Source organism: Pelodiscus sinensis, chromosome 3 (assembly GCF_049634645.1).
Source record: "Pelodiscus sinensis isolate JC-2024 chromosome 3, ASM4963464v1, whole genome shotgun sequence".
NCBI classification, from domain to species: Eukaryota; Metazoa; Chordata; order Testudines; family Trionychidae; genus Pelodiscus; species Pelodiscus sinensis.
The window spans coordinates 97,556,272-97,574,329 of NC_134713.1; the positions used below are offsets into that span (position 1 = coordinate 97,556,272).

General features: G+C 45.7%; 1 protein-coding gene across 3 annotated transcripts in view; it reads right to left on the reverse strand.

Moving 5' to 3' along the window:
* The window catches only part of MAP3K5 (mitogen-activated protein kinase kinase kinase 5), a 160,749-nt gene that overhangs the window by 81,476 nt on the left and 61,215 nt on the right, over positions 1-18,058 (reverse strand). For all 3 annotated transcript variants that reach the window (XM_075924257.1, XM_014580354.3, XM_075924258.1), the window contains exon 3: positions 11,396-11,419. In XM_075924257.1, the coding sequence (XP_075780372.1) occupies positions 11,396-11,419 (24 nt within the window). The remainder of the gene's footprint in view (positions 1-11,395; positions 11,420-18,058) is intronic.

Below are 18,058 nucleotides of genomic sequence, written 5' to 3' on the forward strand. Positions count from 1 at the left end.
GAGAAAAAGGAGCTCCTTGGGAGCAGGTGCGTGCTGGGAGCTGGCTTTTAAGCCGTCTCTCTGCGCGTAGCAGGAGCCTGCATGTAACCGTAAAGGTTAACCGAAGAGCCCAGGCTCATCGATTAACCATGTAGCCGGTTACACTTTCACATCCCTAGCATACACACAATATGAATTAAACACAAAACATGTATTTGTACATGAAAGACTGAACATTACATTGCTGGTCTTGTCTATAAATCTGTATGTTGTGTATCTAAACTCTGGTTTGTAAACATCTTTTTGGAAATTATTTTTGAAAATTTAGCTCATTATTTTCAGAAATGGCATAAAGGCACGTGGTACGATGGTGGTGGACTCAAGAAAACCCTAAGAGAGAGACTGACTGTCTAGCCTGAGTTTCTGAAAAAGCATCCAAGACATTATTATTAGTACTGAATATTTTCCAGGTGGGGTCTCATGGTGGGAGGCACTGTACAAACATGTTCTGAGACAGGCCTTACTCCTCAAGCAGTTTATAATCTAAACAGATCAGAGAGACAAAAGAGGGAATGGGAAATAGACAAACAGGTGAGGTGACCTTCCCTATGTCACTGACAGATCAATGGCTGAACCAGAAGTGCACCTGGATTAATAAGCAAACAGCCAGACCACACTGCTTTCTAAAATTATCATCTCTATTCAGTGATCCTCTGGTGCTCCTGCCTCCTCCTCACCCCACAGAGGGAAAGAGGAAGAACAGCTCTTGCGCAAAAGGGGGTTTTTGTGCAAAAAAGCACTGTCTACACAACGCTTTTTTGCACAAAAACCTCTTGCGCAAAAGAAAGGAAATGCAAATGAGTGCTCCATTTGCATTTGCTCTTCTACAAGAGGCTTGCAGTACAGACTTAGCCAACTAGCGTAAGACACTGCACTGCAGTCGTGGGGTGTGACTACACCTTGTGTCGACATACCCAACCTAGTATTGATCTAGATAGCTCAGGTACACAAGAGCTTCAAAGCCATAGCAACATGACTCAGTGCAGGCTATCCAGGACCTCCTGGTATCCTGGATAATTACTTAGGTGGCTGAAGCCTTCGCCGCTGCACCCTTACTGCAACCACTGTGTAGCTACAGTCATACCCAGAGACTGCAGTGCAGTCACATCCCTAACGCTATTGGTGCACCCTGCTAGAGAGATGGGATGCATTAGCCCAACAGCTATATTCACAAATGGAGAGGAAAAAGAGGTAAGCCAGGCATAACAGTTAACCTCCCCTCCCTTTGCTCCAGTTACGGGAGAAGGAAAGACAGCAATTGGCCTACAGCCAACACGGGAACTGAAGGTACATCCTACTCCTAGTTAATGTTTTTTCTAAGGCATATGTAGTTGGTGATTTATTCTAAGAGTATTATACTTCCTGATGTTTAATCAGAGGTTTTTCTGTTCAAAAAAAATTGTGACTAGCTTGTGGAGAAGATTCTGAGTCCTTTGGGACATTGTCAAGCAGAGTTCTTACATAAACAACGCTGGAAAAGGATGTTTTTGAGCTTTTGAAACTCACAATGCTCAAAAGCTCATTCTGCTATGATTCTTTGACCCTCTCCAGAAAGAGAGTACTTAACCCTTTTATAACTCTGCAAACAGGAAAGCTGCTCTTTCTTTAGTGTATGTGAGGGCTTTTCATGAAATTTTTATCAACGGTTCTTAAGAACCCAATCCTGAATTAACTGTTTTGCACAAATATAATTGTGAATTGAATAATAAAGCAAGCAAACATATTCACACACATTCCTGCTAAAAACAAACATTCACAAAAGCAAAGTAAACTATTCAACTTAAACTGTCTGAAATCTACTACATATTTGAGTTAATCTGTCTGACTCTGTCCAATAACTCCTCCTAAATGGTAAGAGCTAGGACCACCAAATTCGTTATACAGATTCCTCTTATCATAACTTAAAACAAGGTAAGTGTTTGGTTGTGCCAGGAGATTGAGGTGTCCCTGGAATGGGATGGCTTCTCATAAAACCATACAGAAAAGAGACAGAATCACCAGGCAGGTGAAAGGGGCTGGCTGGGGGCATCCCGCCCCTCCCCACCGGCACTGCCACAGCCCCAAGCCTCTCACACCCTGTCCCAGGCACCCTTTAATGAAGGTATGGGGGATTAAAGCTCTTCCCCCAGAACCCTGGGGGCTCTGGTCAACATAGCCAACTGGGCCGTTAAAAGTCCAGCATGGAGGTTCCCTCTGGTTAGGGGCCACAGGGACTTGGTGGCTGCTTCCTGGGAGCATGGTAAGCACCACTGGGACCCCACACTCTGAACCTCCTCTTGCATCTCAACCCTGACCCCAGCCAGGAATCTCCTCCCACACAAATTCCCTCCAAGAGCCTGCACCTCCTCACACACACCCCCAAATACCTGCCCTTAGCCACCTCCTGCACCTCAAACCTCTCATCCCCAGCCGCTTCCTAGAACCTGCACCCCCATCCAGAACCCTCACCTCATCCCCTGCTCCAACCCAAGGCCCTCTCCCACACCTTGAAACCTTCATCTCTGGTCCCACTCCCATGCCCTTACCCACAGCCAAAGCCCTCACCCTCCCACACCCCAATCGCCTGCCCCAGCCCAGAGCCCCCTTCTGCACCCTGAACAGCACCATCCCCAGGAGAGTGTGGAGCCGGGAAATCACCCCTCTGACCCAGACTCTGCCCCGCCTCACCTCTTCCTACTGCTGCTCTGTCCCCACCCCACCCTCACTCCACCCTCTTCCCTAAGCCCTGCCCCTGGCTCCATTCTACTGCTTCCCACCCTGATCTGACCCCTCTTGCCCCCATTTCACCCCTTCCTCCAAGCATCCTCCCCCGAACACCACAACCCCCTTGGGATTAGAGAAAGACTCCCTCTTCCCCCAGCATTCATTGCTGCAGTAGGAAGCAGGGCACCCCGGCTCCAGCCCGCTGCACTCCCCCGAGCCCAACTCCCAGCCGTGGCACTCAGGAGTGCGGAGTGGGCTGCAGTCAGGGTGCTCTGTTCCCCTCCTTTCCACACTGCCATGCTGAAGCACAGTGACTAGCTGGGAGATGACGAACCCTCATTTGTGTCAGAGATTGTTCTCCTCGGCATGCTGTACTGATCTTAGATGTGATCAGTCCAATAATTATTTTTGTGTGTGTGTGTGTGTGTGCGCACGCGCACGCGCACACACACACACACACACACACACACACGGGCCGTATGAGTGTAACCAGGTAGCCAGTTAACAGATAAGCTTACACTCATTGGTTACCAGCACCACTTACACTCTTCATAGGAACGCTGGCAGCTCTGAAATCCAGGAGCACCAGCCCTTGCAGCCCCGTGAGACTGGGAGCCTCCCACAGCCCCAGAAGCCCCACAGGACCAGGAGCCCCAGAAGCTGTGATTAACCATGTAACCAACAGAAATTCTATCAGTTACACAATCAAATAATGTTTTAACATGTTTACTTCTCTAATGAAAACTGATGGAATTATGTATTGCTCCGATATAGTGTAAGAAGAGAGCTTAAAACATATGGGATGCTCAATGAGTCCTGTCTTTATCCTGGAGCTATTTCAAGAATTTGGGTAAGAAAACACTGTTGGATTAAAAATACTGGACAATTAAGTAAACATTTACATAACTAAAGCTTTGTTTGGCTCAAAATACCCACGTCACATTCACATTAACTTTTCACATATTCCAATTAGAACTGAAATAAAAGTCACTCATATTGCCATTAACTAGAACTACACCTATTTGTCCCAATAAGTAAAAAGCAAGTGTCAGGGTTGTTCCCCACTTTGGCACTCCAAGTGCAGAAAGTGGGAGCCCACAAAAGACCTTAAAAAGCTTGCCTCTATAGGCTTCTGTTTACAAAAGCTCCCCAAGGTCACAGAGTCCCTGGCCCTGGGAGATAGGATGCCACCATCAAATACCAACTCCTCCTTTTACAACCCAGGAAAAATCATGTGAACTTCTTCCAGAGGAGTACCCCAAGCTCTTCTCCCACAAGAGATCTTGAAATTTAAAACACACACACACACACACACACACACACTGCACTATAGTCGCTGACCTCTTAGCCTAGGCAGGCACACATACACAGATCTGTTACCTTCCAGGACACAAGAATCAAATCATTGCCTTAAAAATGTGATTTTTATTAACAAAACAAAACAAAAAAGATATACTTGATAAAGCAGGGCTACTCAACACGCGGCCTGCAACCCATTTGCCAGGATTTGGATTTACATGGGCTCAACATGCAGCCTGCAAAAAAGTAGTCAATATAATGGTCTTCTGTTGATGTGTTTTAGTAGTTAAATTCCTGGACTGTCCTTGCTCATTAAAAGTGCTGTCATATGGGTGGAAATCGGGTAAATGTTGCATTTTATTAATATCAGCAGAACTGACTTAAATGGTGCCTGTGTGTTGTGTAGTCTTGCCTTAATCTTTGTATTCATGCCTGTCAGTGTGAAAGAAGCTATTTGCATATAACTTAAGTTGTGGCCTTCATCATGTGCTGCAACTATCATTGTGGTCCCCGGGGTTTCCAAAGTTGAGTAGCCCTGTGATAAAGCATACTTAGTTGCTGGCTGTGACAAAGTAACTGAGAAAAGAGCAGATTAAAACACAGAGAAAAAAATATCATCTCTGGCACAGCTTAGGTATAGTGAATGGGGGAAGGGAGAACACCTTGATCTCACACAAATAAGCTTAATCAAACAACAAAACAAAGAAAAATTCCCTGATTGCGACTAAACATACATTTCTCTATCTACTCACAATCCATACTGATCCATACTTCAAGGCCCAATCCTTTCCCATGCCCAACATTTCTTGTAGGCATGGTAATTCTATCTTATTACTTCATTTTGCTTCCTCCCGCTCCTAACTTAGAATTCACACAAAGAGAGCAGGCAGCAGGTATAACTTTACAATTTAAATTTCAGCACTGTATTGCTCCTATCCATCACAGTAAGTAATAGGGGACTGAATTAAATAGAAACTGACTAGCTGACATAAGCAAAGTGCATCCATACAACATAGCCTTTATGCAAACATTTTAAAAAACCCCAAAACAAACAGCATTCCTCTTCATAAGAATTTCAGAATGACTCTGGTGGCTGCCAATTTGATCTCAAAGAACAGGTAACAGCAAAAATCATGCTTAAATTCACAAACATCAAAATAGTTCTTGCCTGCCAAAACATCTTTGTTACTAATGTTATTACAATATACAGAATAAGTATTAGGGATGTTAGATAACATGTAATTAAATAGTTAGGTAACTACATAAAATGTTATCAGTTACACAACTATTCAATAGTCCCCAGAAGCAGGGCCGGTAGCCAGCTGGGGTGCTCTACCCCGAGCTTCCCAAAGTCAGCCAATGGTAAGTTTCAGCCACTGCTCTGCCCCCAGCTAGCCGCTGGTCAGTTTCAGCAGCTGAATCGGGCAACCCAGCAGCACCCCAGTTTCTCTGTCCCAGGCATCCCCAAGGCAGCCGCTGCTGAAACTGACCAGCGGCTGATTCCAGGAAGCCCGGGGCAGAGCAGCTGGGGTGCTGCAGGGTTGGCCCCTTAGCGCCCGCCCCTCAACGCTGCGGGACCAACCCAGCAGCACCCCAGCTGCTCTGCCCCAGGCATCCCCAATTCAGCTGCTACTGAAACGGACCAGCAGCGGCTGAATCGGGGACGCCTGGGCAGAGCCGGACTATCGGAAAGGGGGGATATGAGGGGTCTGGGGTAGCATCCCCCACCACCACCCCAGACCCCTCATAGCCCCCCCCCTTCCAATAGTCCGGCATATCTGATAATCCAGTACCCCCTGGGTCCTAAAGGTGCCGGATTATTGGAAGTTTACTGTATTAGGATTTGTTTCCTCACAAGAAAGTGGTTTCTAAGCACACCCAGGTAACATCAATAACCCACAAATGATGCATTTTATATAGAATTTACAGAAACTTGTGGGGGCGTGGGGTTGATGACAATTCCACCATTCCCCCTTCCAATTTAGATATAAAACAGAGCATTTCTTAATCATAGTGGTAATGTCAAGTTACTAAGCCTCTTACTAAGACTCAGCAACTCTTATACAAACAAATTAAAAGGCACTGTTTCCACATTAGAATACTCTCTGTGATACTGCTTGTTCATTTCCTGGTAGTTAGGCTTCCTCCATTTGCCTTTTCATATCAAGGACAATCAGCTCTTTACTAAAATGTTTGTCTTTTTAAATATTCTTGTAAAAGCTAAGTGCTGCAATTTAATTCACAGCAGAAGTGTCATTGCTGTCAAGCCTATCCTTATTTTTAAAGGCCTAAAAGATTAATTTAGTCCATTTTTCCTCTGGAAGATGTGGGAAGACCGGTTTGTCACAGTTATGTCATCAATTCTCAGAATGCCTACACGAGCATAATTACAAGAAATTAAAAGAAAATGTTTACCTGTCATTCTTTTCAGTTTGTTAATAGAAAATTATCACTACCTTAAGTTCAGAGGTAGGGCCAAATTCTACATTGCTTTCTATAAGTCCTCTTAGAAACTATATCAATTGTCTGACAAATTAATTTAGGTACCTGAAAAGTTATTACAGTGTTTGCAGTAGTTGAAAACGGATCTCTCTCAAAATATTTGTGATAAATATAGAAAAATACAAAGGAAAATTGTAGCTACTGAGAAAGGTTTATCTATCCTCTGATGCAAAATTGGAAAATTCTTAAGATTACACACCATGTAATTTAATCAGGAAAGCCTGCTCAAGTACACATGATGAAATGGGTGTAAATGAAGACAGAGTTTTGAACCTTATTTTGGTGTCAATAATGTTACAAAAATTAATGGCCTAAAACCTGGCTATCCTCTCAGGCTCCCAGGGACAGTTTGACTACAACCTAAGGAAAAGAGGATTTACAGGGCAATTCCAGGAAATGAATGGATACTCACTGAGTTGCAGAAATGTATAGAGCTTCAATGGCTGGCACCCACAATGCCAGAATATCAGAGGAACTGCCCGTTTCCAGCACTCAATTCCTAGTCACTTCAATGGAATTCAAGGGATAACAGTACCACAGGCCTTTTAAGAAAACATTCTGCAGCCTCCTCACCTTGACTCTAGGACAATCTCACCAGATTTCCCTTCCCCATTCAGCGAACTAATACAGCCCCCAAAGACCCAGAAGAAAAACACTATTCATGAACCAAACGTTCTTGAATTAACCCAATTTAACCCTTTCATTGACAGTTCTCTACTGGTGCATTCCATTGCCATCGCTGGAATGTAAATGGAACGCAAGGAAGCACTGGAAACATTCAGCAGCAAATCAAGCTGTTAAACTGAAACATATGGTAGGAGACCGGATTGGATGGTAGGAGACCGGATTGGATGGTAGGAGACCGGATTGGCTTACAGGGGAAATCCTTGGTGTACTTAAGCACAAAAAGGAAGCTTACAGAAAGTGGAAACTTGGACAAATGACTAGGGAGGAGCTTAAATGTATAGTTCGAGAATGCCGGGGGGTTATCAGGAAGGCGAAAGCGCAAATGGAGTTGCGACTGGCTAAGGATGTGAAGGATAACAAGAAAGGTTTCTACAGGCATGTCAACAAAAAGAAGGTGATCAGAGAGGGTGTGCAGTCCCTAATGGATGAAGGAGGTAACCTAGTGACAGAGGATGTAGGGAAAGCTGAAGTACTCAATGCTTTCTTTGCCTCTGTATTCACGGACAAGGTCGGCTCCTGGACTTCTGTGCTAAGCGACGCAAGATGGGAAGAAGATGGACAGCCCTTGGTGGGTAAAGAACAGGTTAGGAACTATTTAGAAAAACTAAACGTACACAAATCCATGGGTCCAGACTTAATGCACCCAAGGGTACTGAAGGAGTTGGCAAATGTCATTGAGGAGCCTTTGGCCATTATCTTTGAAAAGTCGTGGAGATCGGGCGAAATCCCGGATGATTGGAAAAGGGCAAATGTAGTGCCCATCTTTAAAAAAGGGAAGAAGGACGATCCAGGGAACTATAGGCCGGTCAGTCTTACCTCGGTTCCTGGAAAAATCATGGAAGGGATCCTAAAGGAATCCATTTTGAGACACTTGAATGAGAGGAAAGTGATCAGGAATTGTCAGCATGGATTCACAAAGGGCAAGTCGTGCTTGACCAATCTGATTGGCTTCTATGATGAGGTAACTGGCTCAGTGGACATGGGAAAGTCAGTGGATGTTGTGTACCTTGACTTTAGCAAGGCTTTTGATACGGTCTCCCACGATATTCTTGCCAGCAAGTTAAGGGAATGCGGATTGGATAAATGGACGGTAAGATGGATAGAAAGATGGCTAGAAGGCCGGGCCCAGCGGGTAGTGATCAACGGTTCGATGTCAGGATGGCGGTCGGTTTCTAGTGGAGTGCCCCAAGGTTCTGTTCTAGGACCGGTTTTGTTCAATATCTTTATTAATGACCTGGATGAGGGGATAGATTGCACCCTCAGCAAGTTTGCAGATGACACTAAGCTAGGGGGAGAGGTAGATACGCTTAAGGGCAGAGATAGGGTCCAGAGTGACTTAGACAAATTGGAGGATTGGGCCACTAGAAATCTCATGAGATTCAACAAAGACAAGTGTAGAGTCCTGCACTTGGGACGGAAGAATCCCAAGCATAGTTACAGGCTGGGGACCAACCAGTTAAGTAGTAGTTCTGCAGAAAAGGACCTGGGGGTTACAGTGGATGAGAAGCTAGATATGAGTCAACAGTGTGCCCTTGTAGCCAAGAAGGCTAATGGCATATTAGGATGCATTAAGAGGAGCATTGCCAGCAGATCCAGAGATGTCATTATCCCCCTTTATTCGGCTTTGGTGAGGCCACATCTGGAGTACTGTGTCCAGTTCTGGGCCCCCCACTACAAAAAGGATGCGGACGCATTGGAGAGGGTCCAGCGGAGGGCAACCAAAATGATTAGGGGTCTGGAGCATATGACCTACGAGGAGAGGCTGAGGGACTTGGGTCTGTTTAGTCTGCAGAAGCGAAGAGTGAGGGGGGACTTGATAGCAGCCTTCAACTTCCTGAAGGGAGGTTCCAAAGAGGATGGAGAGAGGCTGTTCTCAGTAGTGACAGATGGCAGAACAAGGAGCAATGGTCTCAAGTTGTGGTGGGAGAGGTCCAGATTGGATATTAGGAAAAACTATTTTACTAGGAGGGTAGTGAAGCATTGGAATGGGTTACCTAGGGAAGTAGTGGAGTCTCCATCCCTAGAGGTGTTTAAGTCTCGGCTTGACAAAGCCCTGGCCGGGTTGATTTAGATGGGATTGGTCCTGCCTAGAGCGGAGGGCTGGTCTTGACGACCTTCTGAGGTCTCTTCCAGTTCCGATTCTATAAGGGGATGGTTGGATGAAATAACATGATCTTGGTAACTAATTGACCATTCATTTCCAGTTGGAAATAGGTCAATGGAGGGATGATAGGAGTTGCTATAGGGAACTTTCTGGGTGTCTGGCTGGTGAGTCTTGCCCACATGCTCAGGGTTTAGCTGATCGCCATATTTGGGGTCAGGAAGGAATTTTCCTCCAGGGTAGATTGGCAGAGGCCCTGGAGGTTTTTCGCCTTCCTCTGTAGCATTGGGCATAGATCACAGCTGAAGGACTCTCTGCATGTTGGGGCCTTCAAAGTATTGGAAGGCTTCAATATCTGAGACATAGGTGAGAAGATTATTCTAAGAGGGGTGGGCGAGATTCTGTGGCCTGCACTGTGCAGGGGGTCAGACTAGATGATCATAATGGTCCCTTCTGACCTTAAAGTATATGAGTCTATGAGTCTATGAGTCTATATAATGAATTTAGTATTGTAAAATTAGCATATGATCAGTTTAGCTTGTTGCCCATACTAACTATTGTCCACCTACTACACACATTATTCATCTGGCAATGCCACAGGGCAAGCAAGTCTGTTCACAGCTTTGTATAGGGTGTATCTCCCTAGTCTAGCATCCTTGAGTCCTGAACCAGGAAATCTGCCAGACCACGGGAGTTCAATGCCAGATCTTCTGCTCCTGCCAGCTGCAGGGCTCTGATCCAACAGCAGCAGAGGGGTCAGCAGCACTGATAGAGAGCGGACAGAGCGACTGTGGAGCCTCACAGTGAGGGGCCAGGAGCAAAGCCCCACAGCAGAAACCCATGGCTGCACTCCTGGTCCTCACTCCCAGCTGCAGGGCTGTGCTCCTAGTCCCCCGCCATGGGCCTCTAGAGCCGCCCCACCTCTTACCCCAAGAATCCCTCGGTCCCCACTTCTCCCCCTCCCTCACCAAGCTTGAATGCCTCAGACTAGCTATTTGTGGCACTCCAGAAGCTCTGGGAGAGCAAAGGAGGAATTTCTGAGTGCGGGGACCCCAGCTTTTCCCCATGAGTGCTCCAGTCCCGCAGCACCCACAGATGCCGGTCTATGCATATTGCCGAATGAGGGAAGACTAGATTATAAGGTTCAACCTGTACTGAGCAACATCAGATAAATCAGACCTGGCCCACCCATGGCAGGTCTGTGCTGATGTATCCATGGCAGCAGAGAACAATCTTTTACTCTGCAACAACAGTTCCAGATAATGTCAACTGCTGTTGTAGGAAGCAAGAGTCACTACAAGGTGCTCTGTAATTGTAACATATATGTCCTGTGAAAAGATAAAGTGAAAGTCCCAGTCTTTGCGTAGGAATGCACATAGCAAGTGGCTGGTAGTTGAGTGAATTGAAACATGTGTAAGCGCCACCAGGCAGATTCAAACCTGGGACCTCCGTGAAGGGGCCTCTACCGCTTGAGCTATAAAGCCAGCTGGCTCTCAGCTTAGGTTGTAGAGCTCACTCAGCCCACTTATAGCGAGAGATAAGAATAAGTGCTACTACAAGGGACAGTGAACCACCCCCACTAGATGTGTGGGTTATATATGTGAGACAGGGACACACACAATGCGTGTGGAATTGTGCACATACTGCATACAGTTTTTACACAAAGAAGAACAATACTGCAGGTGCTTAAACCAGGTCTGGAGAAGAAAACCCAAAGACAGAAAGAAGAAATTAGGGGGAAGAGACAAAGAAAAGCAAACAAAAACATTGCATCACAGAAAAAGGGCGTGTGTGAAATAAAATGAGAGAGAGACTGAGAGAAAGGGTAAAGAAAAGAGAGAGAGGTGAGCATGCTACCTAGCAACAGGTTTATGAAATGATGTATATGGTTTGCTGCAGGGAGTGCATGCATTTGGAATTGCAGTTTAACAAAGATGTAAATAATTATAATAGGAAACACAAAGGACAATATTAAATGATCCAGGAAGAAAACAGGACAGTCTAAATAATGTTAAGTGGGGCAGAAATCAAAATTTTAATTAAATTAAAAAAACTCCTACTTACATTATTCTTCTGGCAAATAATTTCCTGTAAAAATAAAAAAATATATATATTAAAAACAGAGCTTGAACAACTTTTAGAATATTTACGTTTAATGCTGTTGCATACCGATAAACATTTACAGAAGACCTGGAGGGTAAAGAGTAGCTCCTATATTTTCATTCTGTGAATTTGCTGTAGAGAATAAGCATCAGCTCTGCAGAGCCATTGAGTATTTATATATTAACAAATCACTGGAACCATGGGCCTCAGGTATGTAAGGCGGGGGAAGGCTCTGCCTTCCCAAACCGCTAGGGATAGCCCTACCCACACTCTGTCCCCAGAATGCCTGCTGTAAGTGTTCTGGGGGCAGAGTGTTGCTACCCCCAGCCCCCGCCCTCCCACTGCTGGAGAGGCTGGGCAGCTCGGTGCAGCACACCCTCCTCCTTCCCCCCATGGTCCGTGGTTAGGGAGAGTGGGGCCACACTGTGTGGCACAGCATGCCCTGCCTCCTCCCTCCCCCAAGGTTGGGCTGGGCTTGGCCAGGCTGCGTGACTGGGGATGCTGCAGCGAGCACACACCTGCTCTGCTCCCCGCCCCATGGCTGGAAGTGGGGAGCACATGTGGCCCACCACCTCACCTCCGGGGGTGGGGAATGGGCAGGGCCTGGCAGAAGGGGTGGGGCCTGGAGGTGGGGCTGGCCCAGCCCTGCCTTCACCGACTGCCCATGACTGAAACTGTAGAATTAGCTTACATTTTCTTCATCAAAGTGCAAAGTACACTAGTCATCTTTTTCCCTTCCCCCAAGGATGAATGCTATGGTGATTTGTGAGACATTAATACTCAACAGATATCATTTCAATACTATCTGTGAGAGAGACTGAAAAAAAATGTAAATGGTATTTCAAATATTTTTGACAGTATTCCCAAACTGTTTCGGTAGCATGAATAGCTGAGAGCTAGTCTGACCACGTACTGCTCGAGTGGCCTGAAATTTCATTTGTACTAATATGTCTCAGGCAAAAAGGGGTATGTGAAAAATTCGCAGGGTAAATTTGAGGTTTTATAGTATTTTTAACATAGTGATCCAAGAGCAGATATGGTTTTGACACGGCAACCCACTATGGATTATATATTCAAAGCTTCTTCCTGCATGCCTCATTGAGTAGTCTTGCTTGCCAAACTACTTTTGAAGCCTGATCCTGCTTCTATAGGAAGTCTTCCTGTTACTGACTTCAAACGAAGCAGAATTAGCAGCGCCTATCCAGCACCGCAGTCTACACATGCTTCCTGGAGTAGCAGTGCACTTATTCATCTCCACATTAAAAACAGAGGAAGTATCCAAACAATGGCCTTTACCTCTCACGCTGCACCTATAAAACAACAAAGACATAGCAGCCATTTTTATTCTTGTAAGGTTTTGCTTTAGGCAGTTACTTCCAGTGGGGATCGGAAGTCAGGAATAGACTGTATCTGTACATATCTCCTGCTACTATATCACTGCCACCTAGCCAGTTTATCCAGCCTGACCTGCTGCTGGATTTTATTTGCTGTTTTTTTGTGGATGCTTGTTTGAGATAGGGATGTTAAAAACATTTAATTACTTTATTATGTAACTGCTGGAATTTTCAGCAGTTACACGGTTACATGTGAGCTGGTGAATGCAGGAAGCCAGATTTTAAGCCATCTCCCTGTGCGTAATGGCTCCCCCCTGGCAGTGCCGGGAGAGGGGGAAAAGGCTCCCAGGGAGCCAGTGCATGCCGGTATTCAGCTTTGAAGTCAGCTCTCTTCGCATACCAGGAGCCTGCATGTAACTGTGCACATTAACCAATGAGCCCAGGTTTATCAGTTAACCACATACATAGTTACACTTTCACATCCCTAGTTTGAGCTGCAAGTTGCAGGCTGCTTTCCCAAAATTTGAGTAATTATTTTAGAGATGATATTGAATGCCTACTCCCCCACAACATTTTTAAATTAAAAAAAACCCTAAATTTAAAAATATGGGGAAAATGACGCAAAATACCCCCATAATTATACTAAATCTGTGCTCATGCATCTCCCCTCTTTCACCAGCTGAGGGATGAAAATGCAAAAGGGAGGGGAACTGCACAGGAATCCCTCCGGAATCACATACACACTTTCATAGCTGTTTTCCAATCCAGGAACCAAAGAAGCTAGGGAATGGGGCTCACCACTGTACTCAGGATTTCTCCTGAAGTCCACAGGAAGCCCTGCTTTTGAATTTAAAAACAAATAAAAAGCAGTAACAAAGTCCTATCTAACCAACTTAAGAAACAAAAGGGCTTGTGTACAGAATGCATTAGTCCACACCAGAGAGCATATTAGAGTATTGTACACCAGACCCATGTGGACCCTGCTGGTGTTAACTAAACACTCACTAGTGTGTGTTAACATAATATATTGTCATTTCAAACAGTACTAACACACCCGAGGAAGCTTTACTGTAGGTGTGCAGGGACAACATGCGCCATTTAGCATTCAACACTAGTATGCACTAACATTTACACCCCACTGGTGTGGACTAATGCATCATATAGACAAGCCCTAAGAGTACAATTACTCCTGGATTAAATCATTAAGTACTGCTGTGGTGGAGATGGGCAGGCGAGATGTGGGTCTTTGGTAGTGGCACTTTCATTTATTCCTACTGGCTTAAAATGCACCAAACATACACCTAAAGACTCTTGCCACCATTTGTTCCACCACGGACATATCAATTATCAGGAGATTCTGTAACTTCACGAGGGCCTAAACCAGGCCCTACTGAAATCAATGCAAAGATTCTGAGAGGGCAATCATAACAGAACTTGATCAGAAATAGCTAAGAGTATGTCTACACTACAACGTTAATTCGAACTAACATAGTTCGAATTAGTTAATTCGAACTAACGGATCCAGACTAAAAAACTAGTTCGAATTAGCGTTTTGCTAATTCGAACTATCATGTCCACATTAAGTGGACCCTGAAGCGGGGTTAAGGATGGCCGGAAGCAGTGCCGGCAGGGCATCAGAGGAGGACTTAGAGCGTGGAGATGCTGTCTCAGGCTAGCCGAGGGCTGTGCTTAAAGTGTCCCGACCCCCACCCCGGACAGACAGTTCTCAGGGGTGCCCCGCTTGCAAAGCAGTCCTGGCTTGGAGTGCCAGGAGTACCCACACTGGGCACATCACAGCACTCGGCCATCAGCCCAGCTGCACTTGCCGCAGGCTGCCATCTGGGGAGAGGGGGCAATTGGGGGGCTGCAGGAGAGCTTCCACCCCCAGAAGCCCACAGAGCCAGCCCAGTCCTCCCCATCGGGGGCTCGTGCCCCATTCCTCCCTCACCTCCTTCCACTTACCCTTCCCTAGCCCCTCTTCTTGATGTACAAAATAAAGATAACATGTCTTCCAAAATGGAATCCGTCTTTATTGAACAAAACTCGGGGAGACTGGGAAAAGGAGGTGGGAGAGGGGAAGAGAGAGGCTGGGAGAGGGGAGGGTCAACTAAAATGATCAGGGGTTGGGAACAGGTCCCATATGAAGAGAGGCTAAAGAGACTGGGACTTCTCAGCTTAGAAAAGAGGAGACGGAGGGGGGACAGGATAGAGGTCTCTAAAAGCATGAGTGCGGTGGAGAGGGTGCATACAGAAAAGTTCTTCATGAGTTCCCATGAAGAAGGACTAGAGGACACCAAAGGAAAGGAATGGGTAGCAGGCTTCAAACTAGTAAGAGAAAGTTGTTCTTCACAAAGCAAAGAGTCAACCTCTGGAACTCCTTGCTGCAGGAGGCTGTGAAGGCTACAACTAGAACAGAGTTTAAAGGGAAGTGAGATCAAGTCATGGAGGCTGGGTCCATGGAGTGGTATTAGCCAGGGGGTAGGATTGGTGTCCCTGCCCAAGGTTTGTGGAAGGCTGGAGAGGGATGGCACGAGACAAATGGCTTGGTCACTGTCTTCGGTCCATCCCCTCCAGGGTCCCTAGTGTTGGCCGCTGTCGGCAGACAGGCTACTGGGCTAGATGGACCTTTGGTCTGACCCAGGACGGCCATTGTAAGCTCAGGGCTCAGGGTCGGGAGTCTCAGTGGACCCCCTTGTTTCTCTTGCACACCTGCTTCTGGGTGGCCAGGCTGGCAGCTATCCTGCCCTAGATGGCCACTTTCCTGTGCCTAGTGCGGAGATCGTGGACGAGGTCCACGATGTCTGCACTAGCCCAGGTGGGTGCCCGCCTCTTGCGGTCCCGGGCAAGCTCCCGGGAGCCGCCAGCCTGGTTCCGGGAAAAGGGGGAGGGCTGGGGGGCATCGGGTGGGTGGCTTGATCCGTGCCAGGTGCAGGGTCTGCTGGCTGGGTGCTGGCAGGATTGCACCTGGCATGGGCACTGTAGCCAGCCCGTGCCCCTTTAAGGGCTCTGGGGCCGGGAGGGGGGCAGAAGAGTTTCCCTGGTTGTGCCCAGAGAGGCCACCAGGGGGAACCTGGGAAGGGCTAGCCTCCCACTAGTTCGAACTAAAGGGCTACACACCCCTTAATTCGAACTAGCTAGTTCGAACTAGGCTTAATCCTCGTAAAATGAGGTTTTCCTAGTTCGAACTAAGCGCTCCGCTAGTTCAAATTAAATTCGAACTAACGGAGCGCTAGTGTAGCACCTATGAAAGTTAGTTCGAACTAACATCTGTTAGTTCGAACTAACTTTGTAGTGTAGACATACCCTAAGAGATTTGATGGACACTTGATAATGCCTCTTAGCATTTATATTTATTAGGCAAGGCTACTGAGCGGGATTAAAAAACCATTGAAGTCAAGGAGAATCTTTTCATTGATTACAATGGATTTGGATCAGGTCCATTGGGGGGGAATGGACACGCATGGTCTAGTCCTATAAGCCTTATGCATGTTGACTCCTGTGAATTTTAATGGGAGCCCTGCCTTTTTTTCCTCCACACAAGCTCATCTGAAGAAATGGGTTTTACAGACTAACTCAGATACCCATCTGAGACTTTTAAGGAGGACTTGTAAGATCAGACCCTTGACATTATTATGAATGAGGTTTTCAGAAGTGCTTAGAGGAGTAAGGTGTCTAATTCTCACTGAGTCAATAACTAAGCATCCTTGCTCTTGAAGTTCCCACTGTTACGGATTACTTATACGGTACATTGGACAATGAGGTGACAGAAAAAGGAGAAATAAAATTGAGCTCAAACCCCAAACAGGTATTTTGTCATTTTACATTTTTATTTTGATGGCAACTACCACTACATTCTTGTGCTGAAAAAGCGGCCGGGGGAGGGGGGGGGGGGGGAGTGAAAGAAAGAAGGGTAAGCCACAGAAACTTTCCATGAAAGAGGCTGCTCTTAGGCAGAGTCTTCCTCAGCAGAGTAGTTAAACTTGCATAGTAGACAAATATTTCTCACTATAAACTAGAAATGATATTTTAAATAAAACTTGTAATCAAAATGAGCTTTTATGAAACTTTCTGACAACCACTAACTTGTGTGACAGGTTATGAATACTGACTTCTGAGCTCAGGGAGTAAGTCATTCTCTGGTAGTTTTAACAGCAATGTTGAGAATCTGAACACTATGTTCAAGTAATTAAAACAAATAATATAGTAAGGTAGCGCTTACATTTAATAATAAAGCAGGCTAGATATTAGCTTATAGAGGGCTGTGTCATCCAGTAGTTAACACAAGAAGAAAGTTCAAAATGTTAGTTTTATTCACAGATCTAAGGCTGCAGGTTGGACAGTGGTGGTGTGAACAGCTGTGTACATCCAAGGACTTACACTGTAACTCCCCTCCTAAGGTCACTATGGGTACAGACTAAAAGGCTCCTAGTTTGTGTGTAACATAGACCTCTTTAATGAGAACTAGGAACCTTTTTGTTCATGAATCCTGTGTCCACACAGAGAAGTAACACTGGGGCACTTTGGTGTGCACTGCTATTCACACGCCCATAGTCCAAACTATGAGGCAGTTAGACATGGCCTTTGTGAGTGGGCGGGGTAGCTTCATCCAAGTTTACAGTGGGGTTTTGTACTCACTGGCTATGAAATGTTAGTGGAGTTCCAGAACTCCAGCAGCATGAAAATGCAACAGAGGCAGTATTATTCCAAATATATCTTCTATGAATATATCTGCAGAAGTCAACAGTTGGTAAGGAACATAAAAATATATTAAACAAAATGCCAATGTAGGACCATTTCTGCAGAAGATTTAATGACATGAACTTTCCATCGGTATTCGTAGTAGGAATGTGAAAGGTTACCTAGTCCACCGGTGAGAGCTGGAGCAGTTCCCCGTCCGCCGTGGGCGGAGGACTGCTCCAGCCCTGCAGACTCCACTGCAGAGAGGGGCTGCTCTGGCTGGGCTGACTGGTTAACTACTTAAATGGGATTTTACATCACTATTTCATAGTACAAAAGCAACTCAGTGTGTTGAAGAGACACATAGTTTAGCATCATTACTTTCTCCATGAAAGGAGTCATTGCAAGTCATAATATGGTTCTATTTCTAGAGAAAATCAGTAGTACTACCCACCATTTCATAATGTACAATATGTGAAATGAGACTAATTGAAACTTAAGGGTAATAAGGTGCAACACACGTATTCACAAGTATTACAGTGATTATTCAATAAGGTGCAACACACATATTCACAAGTATTACAGTGATTATTCAAACAGCTGAAACATGTTT